Below are 25392 nucleotides of genomic sequence, written 5' to 3'. Positions count from 1 at the left end.
CTGGTCCAGATGGTTTTTCTACAGAATTTTTTAAATCTTTTTCTTCCATACTTTCTCCTTGGCTTTGTAAAATTTTTAAAGATGCATTAAGTATAGGTAAACTACCACAATCTTTTTATGAAGCTTCTATTTCTTTAATTCTTAAAAAAGATAAAGACCCTACTGAATGCGCATCCTATCGGCCTATATCCTTGTTGAATACAGATTTTAAGATTTTTAGTAAAATTTTGGCTATTAGATTAGAAAATATATTACCTCGAATTATTTCTGAAGATCAGACTGGATTTATTAAAAATCGCTATTCATCTTTTAACATTAGAAAATTAATTAATATTATTTATACCTCTTCATCTAAAATACCAGAATGTGTCATTTCTTTAGATGCCGAAAAAGCATTTGATAGAGTCGAATGGCAATATTTATTTAATACAATGCAACATTTTAATTTTAGTTCAAAATTTATATCATGGATTAAATTAATATACCATAAACCCCTAGCTTCGGTTTTTACCAATAATCAAAGATCACCTTTTTTTCAGCTATTTTGTGGTACAAGGCAAGGTTGTCCTTTAAGTCCTTTATTATTTGACATTGCTTTAGAACCCTTGGCTATAGCTATTCGTGAATCACCCAATATTTTCGGTATTACCCATGGGGAGATGATGTATAAGGTATCATTATATGCGGATGACTTGTTATTATATATATCTGACCCTGAAAGATCTATTCCGGCTATTTCTTCTTTGCTCGCTCAATTTAGTAACTTTTCTGGTTATAAATTGAATTTTAATAAGAGTGAACTATTTCCATTAAATATGCAATTTCCAATTTATAATCATGTACCATATAGAATTGTTACAGATTATTTTACTTATTTAGGTATTAAAATTGCTAAAAAAACATAAAGATTTATTTAAAATTAATTTTCTACCTTTAATCGATCAAATTAAGCAATTTGCTAATAGGTGGTCTCCATTATCTTTGTCTTTGGTAGGCAGAGTTAATGCCATTAAGATGATGATACTACCTAAATTTTTATATTTATTTCAAGCATTACCAATTTTTATTCCTAAATCTTTTTTTTGATATGGTTGACTCTAAAATATCTTCTTATTTGTGGCAGAACAAAAATCCTAGACTAGGCAAAAAATATTTACAGAAGCCTAAGAAGGAGGGCGGCTTGGCTCTACCAAACTTAAGATTTTACTATTGGGCAGTTAACATACGGTATTTAATATTCTGGACACAAGAATCGACTACAGCTGCTTGCCCACAATGGGTAAATTTGGAATGTAAATCTGTGCAAGATTTTTCATTGATCTCAATCTTAGGATCTTCACTTCCTTTTTCGTTATTTAAAATGAATAAACAGATAACTAATCCCATAGTCAAGTATACATTACGAATTTGGTTTCAATTTCGTAAATCTTTTGGCTTGAATAAGTTTATGCTCTCATGTCCTATAATATCTAACTACTTCTTTCGGCTTTCATCTATAGATCAAGCTTTTCTATTATGGAAAACAAAAGGTATAACATGTTTTCGTGATCTGTTTTTGGATGATAACATTATGTCCTTTGAACAGCTATCTAATAAATATAATTTACCTAAAACCCATTTTTTTAAATATTTGCAAGTCAGAAATTTTCTGTATAATGAATTAAAGTCTTTTTTGAAAGAATGTCCATTGGACATTACAGAAAGAATTTTAGCCCTCAATCCTTGTCAAAAGGGTTTAGTAGCTATCATTTATAATATGATTATGAGTGTACAGCCAGATGTATCAGAAAAAATTAAGTAGGAATGGCAAGAAGAATTGCATTGTCCTATATCTACTGAGCAATGGGAAAATTTTTTATCATTGGTAAATTCATCCTCTATTTGTGCTAAACATGCCCCAATACAATTTAAGGTTGTACATAGAGCTCACATGTCTAAAGATAAACTTGCTCGATTTTATTCTTATGTTAATTCAACTTGTGACAGATGTCATTCTGATGTTGCTTCATTGACTCATATGTTTTGGTCTTGTCCTTGTTTACAAAATTATTGGAAAGATATTTTTAATATTATTTCAAGAGTTTTAAATATCAATTTCCAACCGCATCCTTTTACTGCAATTTTTGGTTTACCAATGATAGATAATAATTATCTATCCGCTTCATCTCAACGATTGATTGCATTTGTTACATTAATGGCTAGAAGATCTATTTTACTGAATTGGAAAGAAATTAACCCTCCAACTGTATTTCAGTGGTTTTCTCAAACTATTTCTTGTCTGAGTTTAGAAAAAATTAGAAGTGTGGCTTTTGATTCTTCAGTTAAATTTGAGGAAACTTGGAGACCATTTTCATATGAGTTAAATGGTCTGATCCTAAACCTTACTGTTATTATCCTTAATTATTTGGATGGAGGTTCGGAGTTATCGGCACTACTGTATGTATTTAACATTATGCAATTGCCCATGTTGGTTAGTTTTTTAAAAAGTTTTCTTTTAGTTTTTTTGGGTTTTTTTTCTCTTTTTCGATTCTTTTACATTAATACTATGAGTTTGGGAGGCTTTATGTATTGATTATTACATATCTGATTGTCTATTTAAACTATTAATTATGTACTCTCAAACGTTTTGTATTCATATTTCACTTATGCTTTTCTTAAAATTAATAAAAAGATTTAAAAAGAAAGAAAGAGATTCACTCAGTTATCCAACCTACAGAGTCATCAGCGAGTACACACTGGAGAGAAGCCGTTCACCTGCTCAGTCTGTGGGAAGAGATTCATTGATTCAACCAGCCTACAGAAACATCAGCGAGTTCACACTGGGGAGAAGCCGTTCACCTGCTCAGAACGTGGAAAACGATTCACTCAGTCATCCCACCTAGTTGAACACCTGCGAGTTCACACTGGGGAGAAGCCGTTCACCTGCTCAGAATGTGGGAAGGGATTCACTCAGTTATCCAACCTACAGAGACATCAGCGAGTTCACACTGGGGAGAAGCCGTTCACCTGCTCAGTCTGTGGGAAGAGATTCATTGATTCAACCAGCCTACAGAAACATCAGCGAGTTCACACTGGGGAGAAGCCGTTCACCTGCTCAGAACGTGGAAAACGATTCACTCAGTCATCCCACCTACTTGAACACCTGCGAGTTCACACTGGGGAGAAGCCGTTCACCTGCTCAGAATGTGGGAAGGGATTCACTCAGTTATCCAACCTACAGAGACATCAGCGAGTTCACACTGGGGAGAAGCCGTTCACCTGCTCTGAATGTGGGATGGGATTCACTCAGTTATCGAAGCTACAGAGTCATCAGCGAGTTCACACTGGGGAGAGGCCGTTCACCTGCTCAGTCTGTGGGAAGGGATTCACTCGGTCATCCAACCTACAGAGACATCAGCGAGTTCACACCGGGGAGAAGCCTTTCACCTGCTCAGTCTGTGGGAAAGGATTTACTCAGTCATCCCAACTACTGGCACACCAGTCAGTTCACACTGGGGAGTAGCCATTGTTATGAATCCCTAGGTTTTGTTTGCATTGGACTGTCATTTTAAGAGAGAGCGATAAGGCGAATCAGTCTGACTTGCAGCTTGTTTAGTTTTCTTTCTTTTTCAATCTTTTTATTAAGTTTTTCAAAAGCAATTCATAATGTTCTTAGTAGTACAAAGGGAGTGGGATTACATTGTTGGCAATTAACATATGAAAAAAAACTATAAATATCACCAATATAATTGACCTCCCAAACCCCTAATAATACCAAAATAGAAAGAAAAGGGAAAAGAAAACAAATTGAAATCAAACAAAAACTAAACTAAACCAAACTGAAACTAAACAAAACAAAGCTGGGCTATTCAATTATGTCAAATAAAATCATTAATGTCGTCAACTCCGCTCCTCTACTCAAATCAATGGATAAAGTAAACGAATCAGAAGAAGTCAAATTACATTCTATGGAAGTGTTGAATAAAAGGCCTCCAAGTTTCTTCAAATTTAACCAGGGGGTCAAATGTACCACTTCTAATTTTTTCTAAATTTAAACAAGATATTGTTTGGGAAATCCACTGAGCTGTAGTTGGAGGATTCGTCTCTTTCCCGTTCAATAGAATAGATCTTGTAGCCGTTAAGATAGCAAATGCAATCACCCGCCAAGCTGCAGAGGACAAATCAATCCAAAAATTGCAGTAATAGGATGAGGTTGTAAACCTATGTGTGAAATTTAGAGAATATCTCAACAATATTTTTTCATAATTGTTCCAATAGAGAGCAAGACCAAAACATACGAGTTAGAGAAGCGACCTCAGAACTACATCTATCACAGATCGGATTTATATAAGAATAAAATTGGGCTACCTTATCCTCAGATATATGTGCCCTATGTACCACTTTAAATTGAATCAACGTATGTTTGGCACAAATAAAAGAACAATTAACTAATTGTAATGTTTTTTCCCCATTTCTTTATAGGTACGGAGAGTTGAAGTTCCTTCTCCCATCCATTTTTAATTTTCTCAGATATATCTGGCTGTATATTCATAATCATACCGTAAATGATTGCTATTAAACCCTTTTGATAAGGATTTAAGCCTTTTTTCCCATAACAGTTGGATATGAAAGCAGAAAGGTCGGTAACATCGTATTTAAAAAATGTCTGATCTGTAAGGATCTAAAACATGTTGCTTTTGGGCAAATTATATTTAATAGACAACTGTTCAAAAGACATGAAACAGTTATCCAAAATTAAATTACAAACACATATTATACCCTTCATTTTCCAAGCCATAAAGGTTTGATCCATGACAGAGGGTTAAAAGAAAAAATTAGATATAATAGGATTTGATATAAAAAAATTATTCAAGCCAAGGAATTTACGAAATTGAAACCATATTCATAATGTATGTTTAATTGTAGGGTTAACCATTTGTTTATTCAATTTAGAGAGAACCAAGGGAAGTGAGCTCCCTAAGATGGAAGCCAATGAAAATCCTTGTGCCGAATTGTGTTCAAGATTAACCCAATGAAGACTAACATTCAAATCCACTTCTTACGTCCAAAATATTAAATATCGAATATTAATTGCCCTGTAATAAAACCTTAAATTTGGCACTGCCAAGCCACCATTCTTTTTGGATTTCTACAAATATTTTTTACTTAGCCTAGGATTTTTATTGTGCCATTTTTTAGATGAAATTTTAGTCAATAGTATCAAAAAAGGATTTAAGAGAAATGATTGGTACTGCTGGGAAAATATATAAAATTTTAGGTAAAATAATCATTTTTATAGCATTAATTTGGCCAATCAATGATATAGACAATAAGGACCATCTAGTAAACAATAGTTTGACCTGATCAATTAAAGGTAAAAGATTAACATTAAATAAATCCTTGTGTTTTTTTTTAGTAATTTTAACACCTAGATAAGTAAAATAATCCGTAACTAATCTAAATGGTAAATGTCTATAGATTGGAACTGACAAATTTAAAGGGAAAAGTTCACTCTTATTAAGATTCAGTTTGTAACCAGAACAGTTACTAAACTGAGCGAGCAGGATATAAAAGCAGGATTGGATTTGTCAGGATTCGAAATATATAATAACAAATCATCTGCATATAATGATAACTTGTGTACCACATTCCCGCGAGAAATGCCAAATATGGAAGGAGAGTCACGAATAGCAATAGCTAAAGATTCCAGGGCAATGTCAAATAGCAATGGGCGAAGAGGATAACCTTGCCTAGTGCAGCCAAATAACCGAAAACAAAATCTTATATTATTGGTAAGTACCGAAGCCATAGGGGCATAATATATCAATTTAACCCAAGATATAAATTACAAACTAAAATTAAATTTCTCAAGCGTGGTAATTATGTATGGCCGTTCAACTCTATCGAATGCTTTCTCGGCATCCAATGAGATGACTCATTCTGGAATTCTAGATGAGGGAGTATAAACAATATTCATCAATCTCCTAATATTAAAGGACAAATAGCGTTTTTTAATAAATCTGGTCTGATCGACCGAGATACTTTGAGGCAATACATTCTCCAATCTAGTAGCCACCATTTCCGCCTCCTGTTCAGGGGTGCTGCATTTACCTGATGTGCAGGTTCGAGATTCCCACACGTGGGACCTCGGGGAATTGCACAGACGCGAAGAGGCCCGGGGGGGTGGGGCGTTCCTCAGTCTGGGACTCCAGTGTCCCGGGGTTTGCATTTTTCCGGAGAGAATCCTTTTGCTCCCTTTGCAGAGGACGGTGCATTCGGCGGTCTGGCCGATATAATGATGTTAAATTGACAGATCCCTCAGCAGTGACGCTGGATCTGCAGCGTTCTCGGTCACGGCCCTGCAGTGCGATTTGATAATCATCGGTTCCCCGATGCAGAGTGACGGTGAGAAACGGGACTGATTATTCAACCAGTCACTTGTTGTCGCCAGTCAGTTGAATCGGAGGCAACTTATTTATTCCTGCACGTTGGCAGCTCACACATTGTTTAATTTACATTTGTCATGATGGAATCAATAAACCGCTGTAACTTCCTGTTCTGGTGCCGGACGAGTTTTATTTGAGGTTTCTGCTGCCCCCCGCACCCTGTGCACTGCAACAGTGGGTCGGAGCTCCTCACACTGACACAGTAGCGTCTCAGCTCCAGGCTGAGGGGGGTCGGACCGGCTGAGCCTGGGTGCCCAGTATCTCATCTCCACCAAAGCCCCTTACTTGCTAAATGACCCTCTCCTGCCCCCCGCTGACAGTTAAAATCGATGAGATTCCACCCTGCAAACGGTTAATATCAACCGTGAGTACACTGAGGTCCCAAGTACGAGAGGGATGGGGGATGAAATATCGGCGTCAGACACGGAGTGAAGCTCTCTCCACAACGTCCCATAACACACTCCCGGGGTCAGACACAGAGAGAAGCTCCCTCCACACCGTCCCATCACACACTCCCGGGGTCAGACACAGAGAGAAGCTCCCTCCACACCGTCCCATCACCCACTCCTGGGGTCAGACACAGAGTGGAGCTGTTCTGATAGCGCTGGGTGAAATCGAGAAAAAACTGCTTTATGAAGGTCGTGAGTTACTTGGAGTTGGTTTGAAACGTCTCTTGGACATCTGAATGAGAGCGGCTGGGTTAGTGTGAAAGCTTCGTTTGGAGTTTTTCTGCCAGTTTGGACTGGGTTCGTTGACGGTTGGGAACAGCGTAGCTCCCAGCTGTGGCCGCTGGCAACTCGCTGGGAAGCCGGGTCGCTCCAAAAACCGGAGACAAACGCTGTCGTTCCCCCACTGACATCGGGACAACCTCCTTCCATCTTTATCGTCGTGACTCTCGTTTGGTGCAGGCGCCGAAGCATCGTTTGAGACGTCTCGACCTCTCACGGCCTGGAAGTTCTGCAGGACTAACGGAGCCTTTCCTGGCGTTGGAATTTCTGGCACTGAGCCAGCAAGGTACTGTCGAGTACAAACTTTTCCCGCCAGTTACTCAACTCGCTCCAGGACTTTATAAGCAGCACCACCACCGTATCATTCTCGATTCGGACACAGAAGCAAGATGCCGGACCGGTCTACAGGGAGTCGCAGCCCTTCGGGGAGTTATGCAAAGGCGGCTGCCTCTCCAACCTCGGACAACGCCCTGTTTCGGTCGGTGAAAGTGGAACGCGGGGTGCAATATATTTTGCGTCCTTGAACTACCCTGGAAAAGTGCGCGGAGGCTATGGAGGACTTGTTGGGGAGAGATGGTGTTTTGGCCACTGAGAAAGAGTTCGGGAAGGCAGTGTTTTATCTGAGGAATGATGAGTTGGTGCATTGGGCTATCTATCTATCTATCTATCAGTAGAGGGATCACGGTGGAGAACATCTTTTTACAGATGGAGCTGGTGACAGCTCCCACACAACGCATCGTCCTCGGTCACGTACAGCCTTTCATCCCCAACGAGGACCTGCTTCCTGCACTAGCACGCTTGGGGCAAGTATGGTCAGAAATAACTGCCATCAGGCACAAATTCAGGAGACGCACCCTCCGTACCGTAATCTCTTTCCGGCGAGAGGTATTCATGCAGCTGGAAAAGGGGGACGAAGTTGAGGGCCGGTTTACTGTCCGGAACGAGGGGGTAGATTATCAGGTGTATTGGAGCTCTGAGCGCCCACGGTGCCATGCGTGCGGGCAGGTGGGGCACTTTCGGAGGGACTGTCCTAGTACCCGAAACCCTAGGGAGTCCACTTCGGGAACTACTGCCCCTGCTAGCTCTGCCCCGATCCCATTCCTGCTCCTACACCTGTGCCGGCCCCTGACCCTGTCTCTACCCCTGTCCCTATTCCTACCCCTGTGCCGGCCCCTGCTCCTGCCCCTGTGGATCAGGCGGCTGATCCTGAGGCTACGTGCAGGGGGGTTCAGGCGAGGGACGGGGCGGAGCCTGTGCGGGGAAGGAAAGTGAGGAAGAAATCCAAACACATGAAGAAGTCGGCCCCCGAGACCGCAGAGCTCACGCTCATTTAGGAGATCTAGGCCTCATATGGAGCCAGTGATCATTAATGGAGAATGTGTGGAGCAGGTTAAGACCTACAAGTATCTGGGAGTACAGTTAGACGAGAAGCTAGACTGGACTGCCAACACAGATGCCTTGTGCAGGAAGGCACAGAGTCGACTGTACTTCCTTAGAAGGTTGGCGTCATTCAATGTCTGTAGTGAGATGCTGAAGATGTTCTATAGGTCAGTTGTGGAGAGCGCCCTCTTCTTTGTGGTGGCGTGTTGGGGAGGAAGCATTAAGAAGAGGGACGCCTCACGTCTTAATAAGCTGGTAAGGAAGGCGGGCTCTGTCGTGGGCAAAGTACTGGAGAGTTTAACATCGGTAGCAGAGTGAAGGGCGCTGAGTAGGCTACGGTCAATTATAGAAAACCCTGAACATCCTCTACATAGCACCATCCAGAGACAGAGAAGCAGTTTCAGCGACAGGTTACTATCGATGCAATGCTCCTCAGACAGGATGAAGAGGTCAATACTCCCCAATGCCATTAGGCTTTACAATTCAACCGCCAGGAGTAAGATATGTTAAGTGCCGGGGTTGATTGTATTTAATGTATTTAAGTAAACTACTTAAGAACTGTTTAAAAGCTATTATTAATGCTTTTTGAGATAGTGATTTAGATGCACATCATATTTTTTACTGAGTTAAGTATTGTATGTAATGAGTTTTGCTACAACAAGTGTATGGGACATTGGAAAAAATGTTGAATTTCCCCATGGGGATGAATAAAGTATCTATCTATCTATCTATAACTGAGCATTTTTGCTTTCTTTCTGGATAGTGCGCCTGAGGGCGCCTCCGCTCTCAGTGGGAAGGGTTCTGGTGCTGAGGCCCAGTCTGCTCCCGACATGAAGCTCACTGTATCTGGTCTCAATTTGAATGGTAGCTGGGGTTCTCTCCGAAGATAAAACACTCTCGCAGTCTTCAGCGATGGGAGATATACGGTGAGTTTCCTGTAGGGAACCCATACCATCCCGGGGGACGAGTCCGCTTGGCCCCTGGAGTGGCAGGGAGGGGTATACATGAGCCACCTCAGCTCCAGCTCTAGCGGGGTGGCGATCCTGTTGGTCTCGACCTTCCAGCCGGAAATGGTAAAAGCTCAGGATGTCGAGCCCGGCCGCCTGCTCCATCTGGCTGTGCGCCTGGATGGTGAACCTCTGCATTTCATCAACGTGTATGCCCTGAGGGGCGGGGTGATGCAGACGCGCCTACTCCCTATTCCGTCAGCTGTCCACTCTACTGAGCTCCCTGGATCCTGGGGGTGGGGACTTCAAATGTACCTTCGAGGTGGAGAACCTCTGCAATCTGCAGCGCGACACAGCGTCGGCAAAGAAGCGAAAGGAGTTAGTCGGCCCCTTTGACTTGGTGGACGCCTGGCGGGATCTACATCCTGACTCTGGAGCCTTCTCGAGAAGGTCTAGAGGGGGAGATTCCCGAATAGACCGCCTCTGTGTCTCTCAAGCGTACAGCTCCCCCGCGACGGCAAACTGCATGCGGCAAATGTCGTCCTCGAACCATCACCTTGTGTGGATGGAATTTGTCCCCGGCACTCTGAGGCGTCGTGGCATCAGCGCCGGACTCCGGAGCGAAGGGTCCCGAGTTCAAAGCAAGCCGGCTCCCTTGCACGCTTTCCATCCGTGCTGGGTTGAGCGTCGAGCTGGCAACTCGACCTCGTAAAAATAAAACTGGAGAATGCTACAGAAACGCCATGAGCAATCACCGGAAAGATCGGAGCAAAAAGCTTGTCATGACGGCGCCCGATGACTCCACCAGGAGTTAAGGACATTCTTCTTCTTCTTCTTCTCTGAGCTGGGATCCAGGCACTGGCACTGTAAGAACCAGCTGCTGGAGGAAAGCCGACTCCGAGCGTTCTTGGTCGCCTGGAGGGAAAGGTCGCCGGGAGTACACTGAGACTGAGCGGTTTGAGAGAACATTGCTTGACCTAGAGTATCGGAGGGAGTCGTGACAGTCACGTGACAGCACTGCTCACTACCTGGTCGAAAGGCACGTCACCTGCCAATCAAGGTTTGACCCCTCCTCGCCAATCAATGCGCTGTTACGGACCCGCAGGTTTCGTTCACTGTGGACTGTCACTTTAACAGAGCGCTTCAGTGAGGCAGGACTATGATGTTGTTCACTGACCGACTCGCAGCTTGTTTACCTTTAAAACAAGGACACAGACAGTCACGGTCAGGAGTCGGAAGAAGAGAGAGAGAGAGAGGAGCGAACCTGGAAAAGGCAGCAGTTCCAGCTTGTCGAAGCTGGGGATTTGGAACTCTGCTACACCCACAAGGGTGGGGTGATCATCGATCCGGTACACATCGGATGAGTGGCTGTCACTCCGTACAATCCAAAGGAGTGGATTTGGGAATGTCCTTTGGTACCACTCGAAGTTACCCCTTGCCTGGGTGTGTGATGTGGTAACCCCTTGAAGACGGCATCCCTGTGACAGATCACTCTGGTGGTAATCCGTGTGTGGATTTGGAACGGCTCGACGGAGGATCTTCCACCACTGATATTTATTAATTACCACCGTGGAACCCGTGAAATTCCCCGTAATTGCTTTTTCTCTCTACGTTTTACCTCTCATTATCATCGCTGTGTGTATGTTATGCTGTGCTTGCCAAACCATTCAGAGCACGTCTGCCTTTCTTTAGCTCTGTATAGACACATACAAATAGTTAAGTGTAAGACTTCCATTAAGATATATTACTTTCCTTCTCACTCTGTTACATGTAATGCTTGGCGAGTGGCGTGGATCCGAGGGGTAGACTGTATTGGAGGGGGTCGTGACTGTCACGTGACAACGCTACCCACTACCTGGTCGGAAGGCACGCCACCTGCCAAATACACACCTCACCACTGGCCCCTTTAATTAGCCTTGTACTTGGCCTCGAGCAATTGGCCTTTGTAATCGGCTTAACTCTGCTGGCACGGAGCCTTTGGCCCCTCTGTAGATTACCTGCGCTGGACCCTCCATCCCTGTGCACTATAAAGGGTGCCACGTGTGCTTTCCCTTTGCCATCTTCAAGGGACCACCCTGCTTCACTCCAGGCTGAGAACCGTGGAACGGCGCTGGAGGAATTGTTAGTGAGTTGTGCGTTGAATAAGATGGGAGCGTTGATTACTGTCTTTAATAACACAGAGCTGTGCCTGCACAGGGTCAAGGGCTGGCGGATATCGTATAGAATTTTCCCTTGTGTGTTTGCGGGTGTGCGCGCGTGTATTTTGTTCCCAGGCGATTTCCCAACGTTCGTTAGTAATTGTCCGTGTGTGTTTTATTGCCGAACCGACTTTCCCCACGACTGCTGTAAATTGTGCGCATGTGCCTGTTGCTTCTGTTGCCGTTTTCCCACGTTTGCCTTTTGTAAATAAAATCATTTTCTGTCCAAAGTCCTTGCTTCTGAGACATATCGAATCTGTTTCCCCACTTACAACATTTGCTCAGCCAATTTACATTTTTCTACGTTCATGCAATATGGGTGTTGTTTAATCGGTTTGGCTTGACCAATATCTGTGTCATGTACTGAGACCGTGGTTTGCTTGGGAACATCGGGAAATAAATCTTTAAACTTCAGAATTAATTCCTTCAGCTGTTGTTGTTGCTTTGGCTGCAGATGAGACAACTTGTTATCAATGTTTTCTGGAACAACCGAGTTCATTATCCTAACTGTGACCATGTTTGGCTTGTGAAAAGTCTCAGATGAGTCAATTGTTTCATTCTGAGGGTTACCAGATTCATAAGTTCTGACAACAACACTCACAGACGGTGCCTGCTTGTCAAAATTAGGCTTTATCATATTTATGTGTAACACCTGTATTAGGTTACGTCAGTCGGTCGTTTTAATAACATAATTCACATCATTAAATTGAGAGACTATTTCATATGGTCTGTTGAATTTCGCCTGAAGTGGATTCGTCAACATTGGAAATAGGCAAGCACCTTATCCCCCACCTGGTATTTTCTTTTGCAAGCCGACTTATCAAACCAACACTTCATTTTGTTTTGAGAAATCTTTAGGTTTTGTCTCGCTAGACTACAAGCTTGGTGTAGTTTATTTCTGAACTTCAAAACATAGTATAACAAGTTAACATGCACATCCCCATCAATCCACTGTTCCTTTAACAAGGTCAAAGGTCCCCTCACTCTCTGACCAAATACAAGTTCAAATGGACTAAAGCCCAGTGATCTCTGTACCGACTCTCTTACTGCAAACAAAAGCAAATGTATACCTTCATCCCAGTCTTTTCCATTTTCAACATTTTAATGTCATAATCATTGTTTTGAGGGTAGAATGAAATTTTTCTAAAGCCCCTTGTGATTCTGGATAGTACACAGACGATGTAATTTATTCAGCTCCCAGTTCATAAACTACCTGCTGGAATAATCCAGATGTAAATACACGTCCTTGATCAGACTGGATTTCTTTAAACAAACCAGAAAATGTAGAAAACTTGGTAAGAGCCTTCGCCACAGTTTTAGCTTTAATATTTCTGAGAGGTATTGCCTCTGGGAATCTGGATGCAGTACACATAATAGTTAGCAGATACTGATGGCCAGCTTTAGTCTTTCGCAATGGGCCAACACAATCCACTATAACTTTAGAAAAGGGTTCACCGAATGCAGGTACAGACCACAGTGGGGCACTGGGGTGACCTGATTAGGTTTACTCACAACTTGACAAGTGTGACAGTTTCTGCAAAAGCTCACAACATCTTTCCTCAGATTAGGCCAGTAGAATTATTTCGTAATCCTGTTTACGGTTTTATTCACTCCAAAATGGCCACCTAAGAGCAGACTGTGGGCCAAAGTTAAAATTTCAGCCCTATAAACTAAGGAACTACAACTTGGTGAACAGTTGCCCATTCCTCACTCGCTGGTATAGCAGGTGGCCTCCACTTCCTCATTATCACTCCATCCTTGAGATAATACCTTACTGGCACTTTCTTAATCTCATCATCTGAGAGAGCTGTTTCTTTTAAAGCTTCAATCTCAGGGTCTCGGTTTTGTTCTGCTATAAACTCGTCTGCGTCGGCAGACATTTTAGCCAAACTTCGAGTTCCTGTGCAGGAAGGATAAATGTTAAAATCCATCTGTGGGTCGTCAGTGGTTGGGTTAGTTGTTAACTGCACTGCAGGAACAACTTTGCCATCTGTCAGATCATTCCCTAACAGCAAAGTAACATCTTCCACCAGTAAACTGGAGCATAATCCGATCTTAACAGGTCCCGAAACCAACCCTGACAGTAAACTTACCTTGTGCAATGGCACAGAAACCATGCCGCCCCCAATGCCTTTAATAAGATTTACCTCACCAGTGTTAGACTCATCACCAAAATTTAGAACGCTGTCTAATATAAGTGACTGAGAAGCCGCAGTATCTCGAAGAATTTTCACTGGTACTGGGGTTGACCCTTCCTTTACTAATACAAACCCATCTGACATAAAATGATCGAATTCCTTCTTATCTCGGTCAGACCTCTCAGACTTTAACTGAGCCTCAATATGTTGATCAGGACCCTGTGGGTTTATAGGTGCTTCAACATACAGAACACAGGCATTTGGGACTGCCTCCTTTTCCTTTTTCTTCTTCAGGACAGAACAATTAGCCATCACATGACCAGCTTTCTTACAATAGTAACAAGTGACCCCAGAATATTTCTCCTTCAACTGCTTCCCTTCATCCTTACTCTTATCACTAGTCCCAGCTTTAATTTCTGGTTTACCCTGGTGATCCCTGCTACTCTTTTGGAAGCTCTTATTCGGGATAAACTTAACCTTATGAGTTAGAGCAAACTCATCTGCTAATCTAGCAGACTCCTGCAAAGTGGCAGCATCCTTTTCATCTAAATATGTCTTTATGTAATCAGGGACGCACCTTTAGAATTTTTCAATTAAAACCAATTCTTTCAAGCTGTTAAAATCATCATTCACATTTTTATATGCGCACCAGCGGTCAAAACACACAGACTTCTCAGAAGCAAATTCCATAAAAGTCCGGTTCACAGATTTCCTCAAATTTCTAAACTTTTGCCTGTATGATTCTGGGACCAACTCATAAGCTTTGAGCACAGCCTGTTTCACTATGTCATAATCAGCTGCTTCATCAACTGTCAAAGCAGAATAGGCTTGTTGAGCCTTCCCCTTAATTACACTTCGTAAGAGAATAGGCCAAACCTCTTCTGGCCACTTTAAACTCTGAGCAACCTTCTCAAAATGCTGAAAGTATTTATCAACCTCTGCGTCATCAAATGGAGGGACCAATATAACTTCCCAACTGGCCTCAAATTTATCACCAGAGACCAAGGCTAGACTCCTTTGCTGCAAACTCTTTATCTTTTCCAGCTCGAACAGCCTCTGTCTTTCTGTTTCCTCCCTCTGTTTTTCTGCCTCTTCTCTGTTTTTCTGCTTCTCGAGCCTCAAACTGCCTCTGCCTTTCCGCAGTCTCCAGCTTCAATTTTTCTCACTTGTACTGGAGCTCAAGCTCACTAGGTTTACTTTCAGGAAACACCTCCAACTCCTCCACTTTAAACACACCCTCAGATACATAATGTTCAGCTGTTATCCACTGCATCTGTGCCCTCCTCATTGTCAATTTCAACATAGCAAGTTTTAACCTTCTAGCAAAGCTCAACAACTCAATCCTTCTGGCGTCCTCTAATGCCTCAGAGGTTGGTGATTCCAGACATCTATCAGCATCCATTGTTGCTGATTTTCCATACACAAATAAATCAAAAGGGATGAAATTGATAATTAATCAATATGCCCCAAAATCTGTTCATATCCAGGACACAGGCCCCAATTGTGTTACGAATCACAACGTTTTACAAACGAACCAGCAGCAATAGACTATACCTGGAGTCTGTTTTTGATGTTAAAAATATCTTTATTAGAACCTACTAGTAATTTAGTAACTTAAGCAAGATAAAAGTTAACAGTGTTATGTGTATATATGTGTGTAAATATAACTCCCAAACTATTGAGCTCGGGGAAAACAAGGCGTGGAGTCTTGAGATGGTAAAGTGTGAAAGTTCAGTTCAATCACGGAATAGGTGATCAGAGAGATCTTTGTAATCCAGGGTAAATGTTGAGAGAAGGCAATTATGTCGGATTCCACAGGTTCCATGGTGGTAAAACGAGAGAACAGTCACTGTAGATTTTATTTGTTGTCGTTCCAAACCCACATACGATTTATCACCGAAAGTGACTTGTCACAAGGGGATTCGTCTTCAAAAGAATTACCACACCACATCCAGGCAAGGGTTAACAAATCAGTGGTCTTCACAGGATACCCAAAATCAGATCCATTCCTATGAATCAAACGATGTGACAACCGCACATTCGATGTACGGTGAATCGATAAATAATCCACCCTTGTGGGCATAGGTAAGTTCCAAACAGTGACCCTTGGCCACTAGTTCACTTGTTTCAATCCTTCCATTTTGCCTCCTTCATCTCCGTCTGTCTCTGAGTGTCTGTGTCCTTGGTTAAAACTATACAAGCTGTGAGCGATGTAAACAAGCTGCAAGTCAGACTGATTCACCTTCTTAATCTCTCTCTCTTAAAATGACAGTCCATAGCAAATGAAACTTAGGGAATCATAACTATGGCCACTCCCCATTGTGAACTGACTGGTGAGCCAGTAGTTGGGGCGACTGAGTGAATCTCTCCCCACAGACTGAGCAGGTGAATGGCTTCTCCCCAGTGTGAACTCGCTGATGACTCTGTAGGTGGGATAACCGAGTGAATCTCTTCCCACATTCTGAGCAGGTGAACGGCTTCTCCCCAGTGTGAACTCGCTGATGATTCTGTAGGTTGAATGACCGAGTGAATCTCTTCCCACAGACTGAGCAGGTGAATGGCTTCTCCCCAGTGTGAACTTGCTGATGTTTCTGTTGGGTGGATGAATCAGTGAATCCTTTCCCACAGACTGAGCAGGTGAACGGCTTCTCCCCAGTGTGAATTCTTTGATGAATCTGCAGGTGGGCTGACTGAGTGAATCCCTTCCCACATTCTGAGCAGGTGAAGGGCCTCTCCCCAGTGTGAACTCGCTGATGATTCTGTAGGTTGGTTGATTGACTGAATCTCTTCCCACAGACTGAGCAGGTGAACGGCTTCTCCCCACTGTGAACTCGCTGATGTCTCTGTAGGTTGGATAAGTGAGTGAAGCTCTTCCCACAGGCTGAGCAAGTGAACGGCCTCTCCCCAGTGTGAACTCGCAGGTGACTCTGTAGGTGGGATGACTGAGTAAATCCCTTCCCACAGACTGAGCAGGTGAATGGCTCTTCCCCAGTGTGAACTCGCTGATGTACCTGCAGGGTGGATGAATGAGTGAATCTCTTCCCACATTCTGAGCAGGTGAACGGCCTCTCCCCAGTGTGAACTCGCTGGTGTCTGTGTAGTTGGGACGACTCAGTGAATCTCTTCCCACATTCTGAGCAGCTGAATGGCTTCTCCCCAGTGTGAACTCGCTGATGTCTCTGTAGGTGGGATGACACAGTGAATCCCTTCCCACATTCTGAGCAGGTGAACGGCTTCTCCGCAGTGTGAACTCGCTGATGACTCTGTAGGTGGGATGACACAGTGAATCCTTTCCCACATTCTGAACAGGTGAACGGCTTCTCCCCAGTGTGAACTCGCTGATGACTCTGTAGTTGGGATGACACAGTGAATCTCTTCCCACATTCTGAGCAAGTGAACGGCTGCTCCCTGGTGTGAATTCGCTGGTGAGCCATTAGGTCAGATGACAGAGTGAATCCTTTCCCAGTAATACAGCAGATGATCAGCCTCTGTCCAGTGTGGTGTGAACTGACTGGTGCCCCCAGGAGGGAAAACTGAGTGAATCCTTTCTCACACACAGAACAGGTGAATGGCCTTGCCTAGCGTGAACTTGCTGATGTATCTTCAGTTGAGATGACCGAGTGAATCCCTCCCCACAGTCTGAGCAGGAAGGATGGTCGATTGAATCCCTTGCTCCACTTCTTGAATATCTAGACAGAGACAATAAAACTGGCGTGTCGTGCTTAAGCTTCCTGGAGACAAATTCCTTCTCGGTTTTAACCTGTAAAAGGATTTACAAAAACCATCAATGGGTTTAGGGCATTTCAGATGAGATTACATGATTTGCCAAGGTTTGATCTGGTATGACACCATTACAGTGAGGTTAAACCCAAGCTGGACAGAGATATATTATCTCCTGACTGGGCAGAGTGCTGGTATGTGGAATGACCATCAATTCTCTGATGCTCTTCCTGTCTCCATACGAATGGGACATTTCTGCCATCTCCAATTTGTACCCTCGCTCAGTTTGTCTCTCTCCATTGGTATTATTCCCTGTTCCTGCTGAGCTGCATGGGTGCCTGGCCCCACAGTAACTGAAACAGTATCACATAAATTGTTTTTCTTGACGTGCAACTGGGATGTTCTTTTATGTATTATTAACTTAAAGTGCCACAGTTTTAATGCCAGATAAAAAATTCCTGCTGAGATGAATTGTTGGTCCACACGTCTGATAAAAGGACTTAGGGAGAATGTTTGTATTATTTCACGTTCTTGTCACAGTCATAGAAAATTAAAACACTGAAACAGGCCCTTTAGGCCATCTAGTTTATGCCGAACTATTTAAATTGCCCACTCCCATACCCTTACCATTCAGGTACCTACACGAACCTCTTAAATGTTGAAATCGAGCTCGCATGCACCACTTGTGCTGGCTGCTCATTCCACACCCAGATGACTGTCTGTGTGAAGAAGTTTCCCCTCATGTTCCCCTTAACGTTTCACCTTTCACCCTTAACCCATGGCCTCTGGTTGTAGTTCCACCCCATCTCAGTGGAGAAAGCCAGCTTGCATTTACACTATCTATGCCGCTCTATCAAAATCAAATCTCCCATCAATCTTCTACATTTCAACAAATAAAGTCCTGATCTGTTCAATCTTTCATTAAAACCCAAGTCCTCCAGACCTGGGAACATCCTTCTGAATTTTCTCTGAACTCTCTGAACCTCTTTTACATCTTTCCTGTAGGCAGGTGACCAAAACTGCACACAATACTCCAAATTAGGCCTCACCAATGTCTTCTGCAAGTGAACATAAAATCCATCTATTGTCAGTACTTTGGTTCATGAAGGCCAATGGGCTAAAATCTTTTTTTCCATCACTATCTAACTGTAATACCACTTTCAATGAATTAAGGGCTTGTATTCCCAGGACCCTTTCTTCTACAACACTCCTCCGTGCCCGACCAGTCACTGTGAAAGACCTCCCTTGGTAGGTCAGACCAAAGTGCAACACCTCACACGTGTCTCCATTAAATTCCATTTTCCATTTCTCAAACCATTTTCCCAGCTGGTGCAGATCACACTGCAAGCCATGATAATCTTCCTCACTGTCCACTACACCACCAGTCTTGGTATCATCCACAAATCTGCTAATCCAGTTAACCACACTATCATCCAGATTACTGATATAGATGACAAACAACAACTGATCCAGCGCTGATCCCTGTGCAACCACTAGTCAGAGGCCTCCAGTCAGAGAGGCAACCATCTGCTACCACACTCTGGCTTCTCCCAAAGACACTGTCTCATCCGATTTACTATCTCATCTTGAACGCTGAGTGACTGAACCTTCTTGACCAACCTCCCATATGAGACTTTGTCAAGTGCCTTGCTAAAGTCCATGTAGACAACATCCACTGCCTTGCCTTCATCCACTTCCCTGATAACTTTCTCGAGAGAGTCTGTAAGACTGGTTAGATATGACCTACCATGCACAAAGCCATGCTGTCTATACTTAATCGGTCCACATCTATCCAAATACTTATATATCCGGTTCCTGCACATAATAACGTTCCAAGAACTTTCCTACTAGTGATGTCAAGCTCACCAATGTACAATTTCTCAGTTTATTTTTACAGCCTTTCTTGAACAGCAGAACAACATCGGCTGTCCTCCAATCCTCCAGTACATCACCTGTCACTTACGATTATTTAAATATCTATGCTTGTGCCCTGACAATTTCTGCACTTGTCCTCCGCAGGATCCTGGGGAACAACTTATCAGGCCCTGGGGATTGATCCACACTAACTTGCCGAAAGACAGCGAACACCTCCACCTCAGTAATCTGTACAGGGTCCATGAAGTTGATGTGGCTTTGCCTCACTTCTATAGACTCTGTGTTCATCTCTTGAGTAAATACGGATGCAAAAAAAAATCTCCCACATCTATTTTGTCTCCTCATATGGATTACCATTCTGATCTTGCAGAGGATTAATTTTTTTCCATTGCTATCTTTTCGCTCTTAACATATCTGCAGAATCGCTGAGGATTCTCATTCACCTTGTCTGCTGGGGCAAATTCATGCCTTCTTTTATTTCTTTCATAAGTGCTCACTTGAATTTCCTGTATTTCATAAGTACCCCATTTGTTCCTATCTGCCTGTACCTGGTATGCACCTCCTTTTTATTGATCTGGGAGAGGAAAGCCAAACGGGTGATAGAGCTGGGAGGTTGGAGTGGTTGGGGGTGGGGGAGGTTAAACTAAAGTTGTAGAGGGAATGGGAGCCTGAATAACAGAACAGAGAGTGGAGAGGTTGTGGAGACAGATGTTGTTCAGTCCTCAGACAAAGTCAGGAATGAAAAAGTTGAGCATGGTGCAGCGAATATGCTGAGCCCTGTATATTTCAATACAAGGAGCAGCATAGGAAAGGCGGATGTGTTCAGGGTATGGAACAACACCTGGAATTATGACACTAGGATCTGGCAACTGTGGACTGGGACAGGCTGCTTTATGGCAAAGGTGTGCTTGTTAAATGGGAGGCCTTCAAAGCAAAATTTTGAAAGTACAAAGTGTGTATCTCCTTGTCAGAATAAAAGGTAAAGATTTATTTATTTTATTTCTTATGTGTTCTCTTGCATTTCTTATACTCCATAAGAACCTGCCTGCCTATCCCTGTTATGCAACTCCATTTTGTGCTTCACCAGGGTCTCAATATCTCTTGGAAAAAAAAGGTTCCCTACAGTTTCTAAGAAATGCAAGAGGACACATAAGACATAAATCAGGATGGCTAAAAGATGGCATGAGGTTGCTGTCACAGAAAAGATGAAGGATAATCCTCAGGGATTCTAGTGATAGATTAAGAGCAAAAGGATTGCAAGGCACAAAGCTGGTCCTCTGGAAGACCGGAATGGCAATCCACGTGTGGAAACAAAGCAGATGGGGGAGATCTTAAATATTTTTTCATCTCTATCTACTCTGGAGATGGACAAAGGGTCTATGGGAGTGTAGAAAAGCGGCATTAAAATCGTGGACCCTGTACAGTTTAAAGAAGAGAAGTTATTTTGCTGTTCAACATTGAACACCATACATAGAAATCTACAGCCAATTCCTGGCCATTCAGCCTACAATGTTGTACCAACCATGTAGCTTACCCTAGAAACTGTCCAGATTTCCAATAGTGCATAGCCCTCTATTTTTCTAAGCTCCACGTACCTATCTAACAGGCTGTTAAAAGACCCTATTATATCTGCCTCGACCACCGCAACTGGCAGTGGATTTCATGCACGCACCACTCTCTGTATAAAAAAAAACTTACCACTGACAACCCTTTGGTATCTATTTCCAAGCATCTTAAATCTATGTCCCTTCATGTTAACCATTTCAGCCCTGTGGAAAAAACCTCTGGCTATCCACACATTCAATACCACTCATCATCTTATACGCCTAAAAAAGGCTTTAAATATAAGCACAGAAATTATACATTGCTTTGAGGATTTGTTAGAAGTATAGAAAATCATGAGGGTATAGATAGGGTAAATGCAAGAAACTTTTTCCACTGAGGTTGGGTGGGATGACAACCAGAGGTCATGGGTAAGTGGGGAAGGTGAAAATTTAATGGGAACATTTGGAAAAGCTCTTTACTGAAATGGTCGTGAGAGTCTGAAATGAGATGCCAGCACTGGTGCTGAATATGAGCTCGGTTTCACAATTCAGAGAAGTTTGATAGGTACCTGAATGGTAGGGGTATGAAGGGCGATGGTCCCAGTGCAGGTAGTTGCATTAGACAGCTTAAATGCTTTTTTCAGCATTGACTGCATGGGCCAAATAGTCCATTTCTGTACTGAACTTCTCCATGTTTCTATGACAGAGAAGCTGTCCAAACTTGCTAGGAAGGAAAAGTTAGGAGTGACAATGGAGCAGCAATGGCTGGAGTTTCTGGAGCTGGGAGCTGAGTGATCGATACATCCCAAAGGAGTAGAAGCATTAGAAAGGCAGGAGGACACAACTGTGGTTAAAATGAGAAGCCAAAGCCAACATAAAAGCCAAAGAGAGGGCAAACAAAAGAGCAAAAACTATTCAGAAACTTTTAGAAACCAACAGAAGACAACAAAAAAAAGTCAGATGAGTTCAGTGAGTGCAATTATGATTAGTCATCCTTAAAGGGTCTTGGTAGCACCCAACAGTCTGAGACATGTCGAGAAACAAAATATCCGGGGCCTCAATATCTCTTGAAACCCAAGGTTCACTGCACCAGTTCCCCTTCAGCTTTTATTTTGGCAGGCACATACAAATTCTACACCCTCAAAATTTCACTTCTGAAGGCCTCCCACTTGCAAGTACTCCGCTGCCAGGAAACAGCCTGTCTCAAACCACACTTGTCATAATCTTTCTGATACTATCAAAATTGACCTTTCTCCAATTTAGGCTCTCAACCCGTGGTCCAGACCTCTCTTTTTCCATATTTACTTTGAATCTCATGGCATTATAATCAGGAATTTCTGTCACCACCCTGGATCATTTCCCAAAAGCTCATTGCACACTTCTACACCGGAAGTTTTATGTACTGATTAAGGCACATTTGACAAACTCTACCCCATCTAGTCCTTCTACAGTATAGGAGGCCCAGTCAGTATATGGAAAGTTAAAATCACTTACTGAATCAGCATTTGTTAATTGGCATGGACTGCGATCTCTCTACAAATTTGTTCCTCTAAATCCCTCAGACTGTTGGGTGCAACAAAGTCCCAATAATGGCTACAATATCATAATTCCCTGTCCTGAGCTCATCTGGCTTTCCTACGATGCTTCTTGCATTGTGATATACACAGCTCAGCACATTCATCGCACCATGCTCAACCATTTGATTGCTGACTCTGTCTGCGGTCTGAACAACATCTGACTGGTATCAAGAAAACAAACTCTCCCTCGTTGTCACACAAAAACAAATGAGCTGATTGTGGACGACAGGAGGAATGGAGACAGGATAACCCCTATTGACATCAATGGATCTGCGGTTAAGAAGGTGAACAGCTTTAAGTTCCTCGGCATAAACGTCACCAAACATCTCACATGGTCTGTATGTACCGGCTGTGTTGTGAAAAGAGCATAGCAGCACCTCTTTCACCTCAGATGTCTCTTTAACCTAAGGACTTTCTAGAGGAACACAATTGAGAGCATCCTGACTGGCTGCATCACTGCCTGGTATGGGAAGTGTCCTTCCCTTAATTGCAGGAAACGGCAGAGAGTGGTGCAGACAGCCCAGCGCATCTGTAGATGTGAAATCCTCACACTATTCAGGACATTTACACAGACAGGTGTGTAAAAAGAGCCCAAAGGATATTAGGGAACCAATTCACCACAACCTCAAACTGTTCCTGCTGCTACCATCCAGGAAACGGTACCACAGCAAAAGGACCAACAGCTCCTGGGACATCATCTTCCACCAGGCCATCAGACTGATTAATTCATGCAGATACAATTGCATTTCTATGTTATATTGACTGTCCTATGTACAAACTATCTATTATAAATTACACATTGCACATTTAGAAGGAGATGTAATGTAAAGTTTTCTACCCCTCATGTTTATGAAGTATTTATGTAATAAAGTCAATTCAATTCCATTCACCCTCTTCACTATCTGTTCTGTCATTGTGGCTCTCATTCCCTCTACAACTTATTTTAACCATATCACCCCCACCACCACGCTACATCTAGCAAGCCTAAGATATTGGTCGCCTTTTGTTCTGTCCGGCTAACTAACGAATCCCCTATCACCCCTTTGATTTTCCTCTGCCAGGTAATTCCCCCGACAACGCTTTCTAAAGTGGTCTACCTGTTGTTGTGGGGGATGGCCACAAGATTATTCAATGATGGCCATTTAACCTCATTCCCCTTCCTGACTCTCACCCAGTTTCCTGTGCCCTGCACCTTGGGTGTAACTCACCTCACTTCATGTCACATCCATCACCCCCTCCAACTGCCGGATGATCCGGAATTCATCTACTTCAAGTTCCAACACCTTAAAGTGCCGGGTTACAAGCTGCAGCTGGATGCACATCTTCTAGGTGAGGGTATTGGGGACACTGGAGGTCTCCCCTCCTTCCCTCCAATATCTCCTCTAATTTGTAATAACCAGTGTGCACATACATCTTGTACTGTGAATTTTGTAGCCAGTGACAACATGTGCACAGTGAATTTTATACAGAGAGGTATTCATCTTAACAGCTAGCAAATCACTGTCGATAGGAACTTTGATCTCCTCTGGCTTCAATCCAGTTCACCTGCACTCTCACACAACCTATGTAGCAGGCCTGTAACCGGTAATGAAGGATTTTCTCACCAAAGCTTTTGCATATTGTCCATATGTGGTTTGCTTGCCAAATTATGTTTAAAAAGTCAGATTTCCAAATATCACTCCACTTCTTCCCACTTGCAAATTCTCCAGCAACTTTTGCATCACTACAATGCACACAGGTATCACCAGTTTCAGTATTCTACATAAATATTTCCCCTGAAGTCTCCCCCAAGTGACTGACAGTGATGGTAATGGCAATGAATATGAAGGGATGGGCAGTGGTCTGTCTCATTGGAGTCTGGCACATTTGTGATGTGAAAGCTACTTGTCGCCCAGGACAAAAGTGTTTGATATTATTATGTACCCAGAGAGAATGGGACAAAACATATTCTCACCGGTAGAAAAGTCCAGAACAAGAACACACACAAAATGCTGGAGGAACTCAGCAGGCCAGGCAGCATCTATGGAAACGTGTACTAAAGCTGAGTTCATCCAGCAATTTGTGTTGCTTGGATTTCCAGCATATGCAGATTTTCTCTTGTTAGTGATTGGAGGAAGAACAAAGGTGATTTTCTCAACTGGTGATGTAAAAGATATTGTTCCCTTTCTCCCAGTTCCAAATCCTTGCGTTTAGATAGCTGGAGCTCAGCTCTGTCTGAGAGATCCATCGGTTCCCATTCCCTCATCAGCCGGAAGCTCCCCAGGGCCCGTGGGGCTGAGAGAGAGGGGAGAGAGCAGGACTGTCCCGGGATTGCGGGTCACGGTGCCCGGATTTCACAGGAATTGTCCCTCAGTCGCTGTTTAAGATAAAAACATAGAGAATCGCTCTTACCTGCACCCGGTATTTGCAAGGCCTTCTGTGTACTGTGCGCATGTGTAATACTTGGGGACGTCATCAACCCTGACGCTTACGCATTTGTTCGGTGCTTCAGCGCAAGCGAAATTTTAAATGCACGGCCTTATGGGTAATCACACTGCCATTAAAGATTTCTGCAGGCACTGGTTCAATATACATACCTCATTTTTTTCGTGTGTGTATAGAAAAATCTGCAGGTGTTTTAACGCAGAAAGCGGCTCCCATAAACAATATACTCAATATCAACGTGTATCCAATGCCAAAGTAAAATGCAGATATAAAACACAGGAGATTCTGCAGCTGCTGAAAATACAGAGACGCACACACACACACACACACACACACAAAACGCTGGAGGAACTCTGCAGTTCAGGTAGCAACTAAGCAGCGGATTACCCAGGCTAGGCATGCTAAAGGGGCTCGGTCTAAACGTTGTCTATTTATT

At 43.0% G+C, this 25392-nt stretch overlaps 1 protein-coding gene across 1 annotated transcript in view; it reads right to left on the bottom strand.

Annotated features, from left to right (window-relative positions):
* Nucleotides 1–25392, bottom strand: part of LOC140720587 (uncharacterized) — a 154040-nt gene that overhangs the window by 119044 nt on the left and 9604 nt on the right. The window contains 3 exon segments of the mRNA XM_073035420.1: nt 7076–7405; nt 9486–9696; nt 16210–17232. Of these exon segments, the coding sequence (XP_072891521.1) occupies nt 7076–7405; nt 9486–9696; nt 16210–17232 (1564 nt within the window).

This window comes from Hemitrygon akajei, unplaced genomic scaffold (genome assembly GCF_048418815.1).
Source record: "Hemitrygon akajei unplaced genomic scaffold, sHemAka1.3 Scf000045, whole genome shotgun sequence".
In the NCBI taxonomy this organism is placed as follows: domain Eukaryota; kingdom Metazoa; phylum Chordata; class Chondrichthyes; order Myliobatiformes; family Dasyatidae; genus Hemitrygon; species Hemitrygon akajei.
Note: the sequence above shows the minus strand (reverse complement) of the source record. Positions and strands in the feature narration are given on the sequence as shown.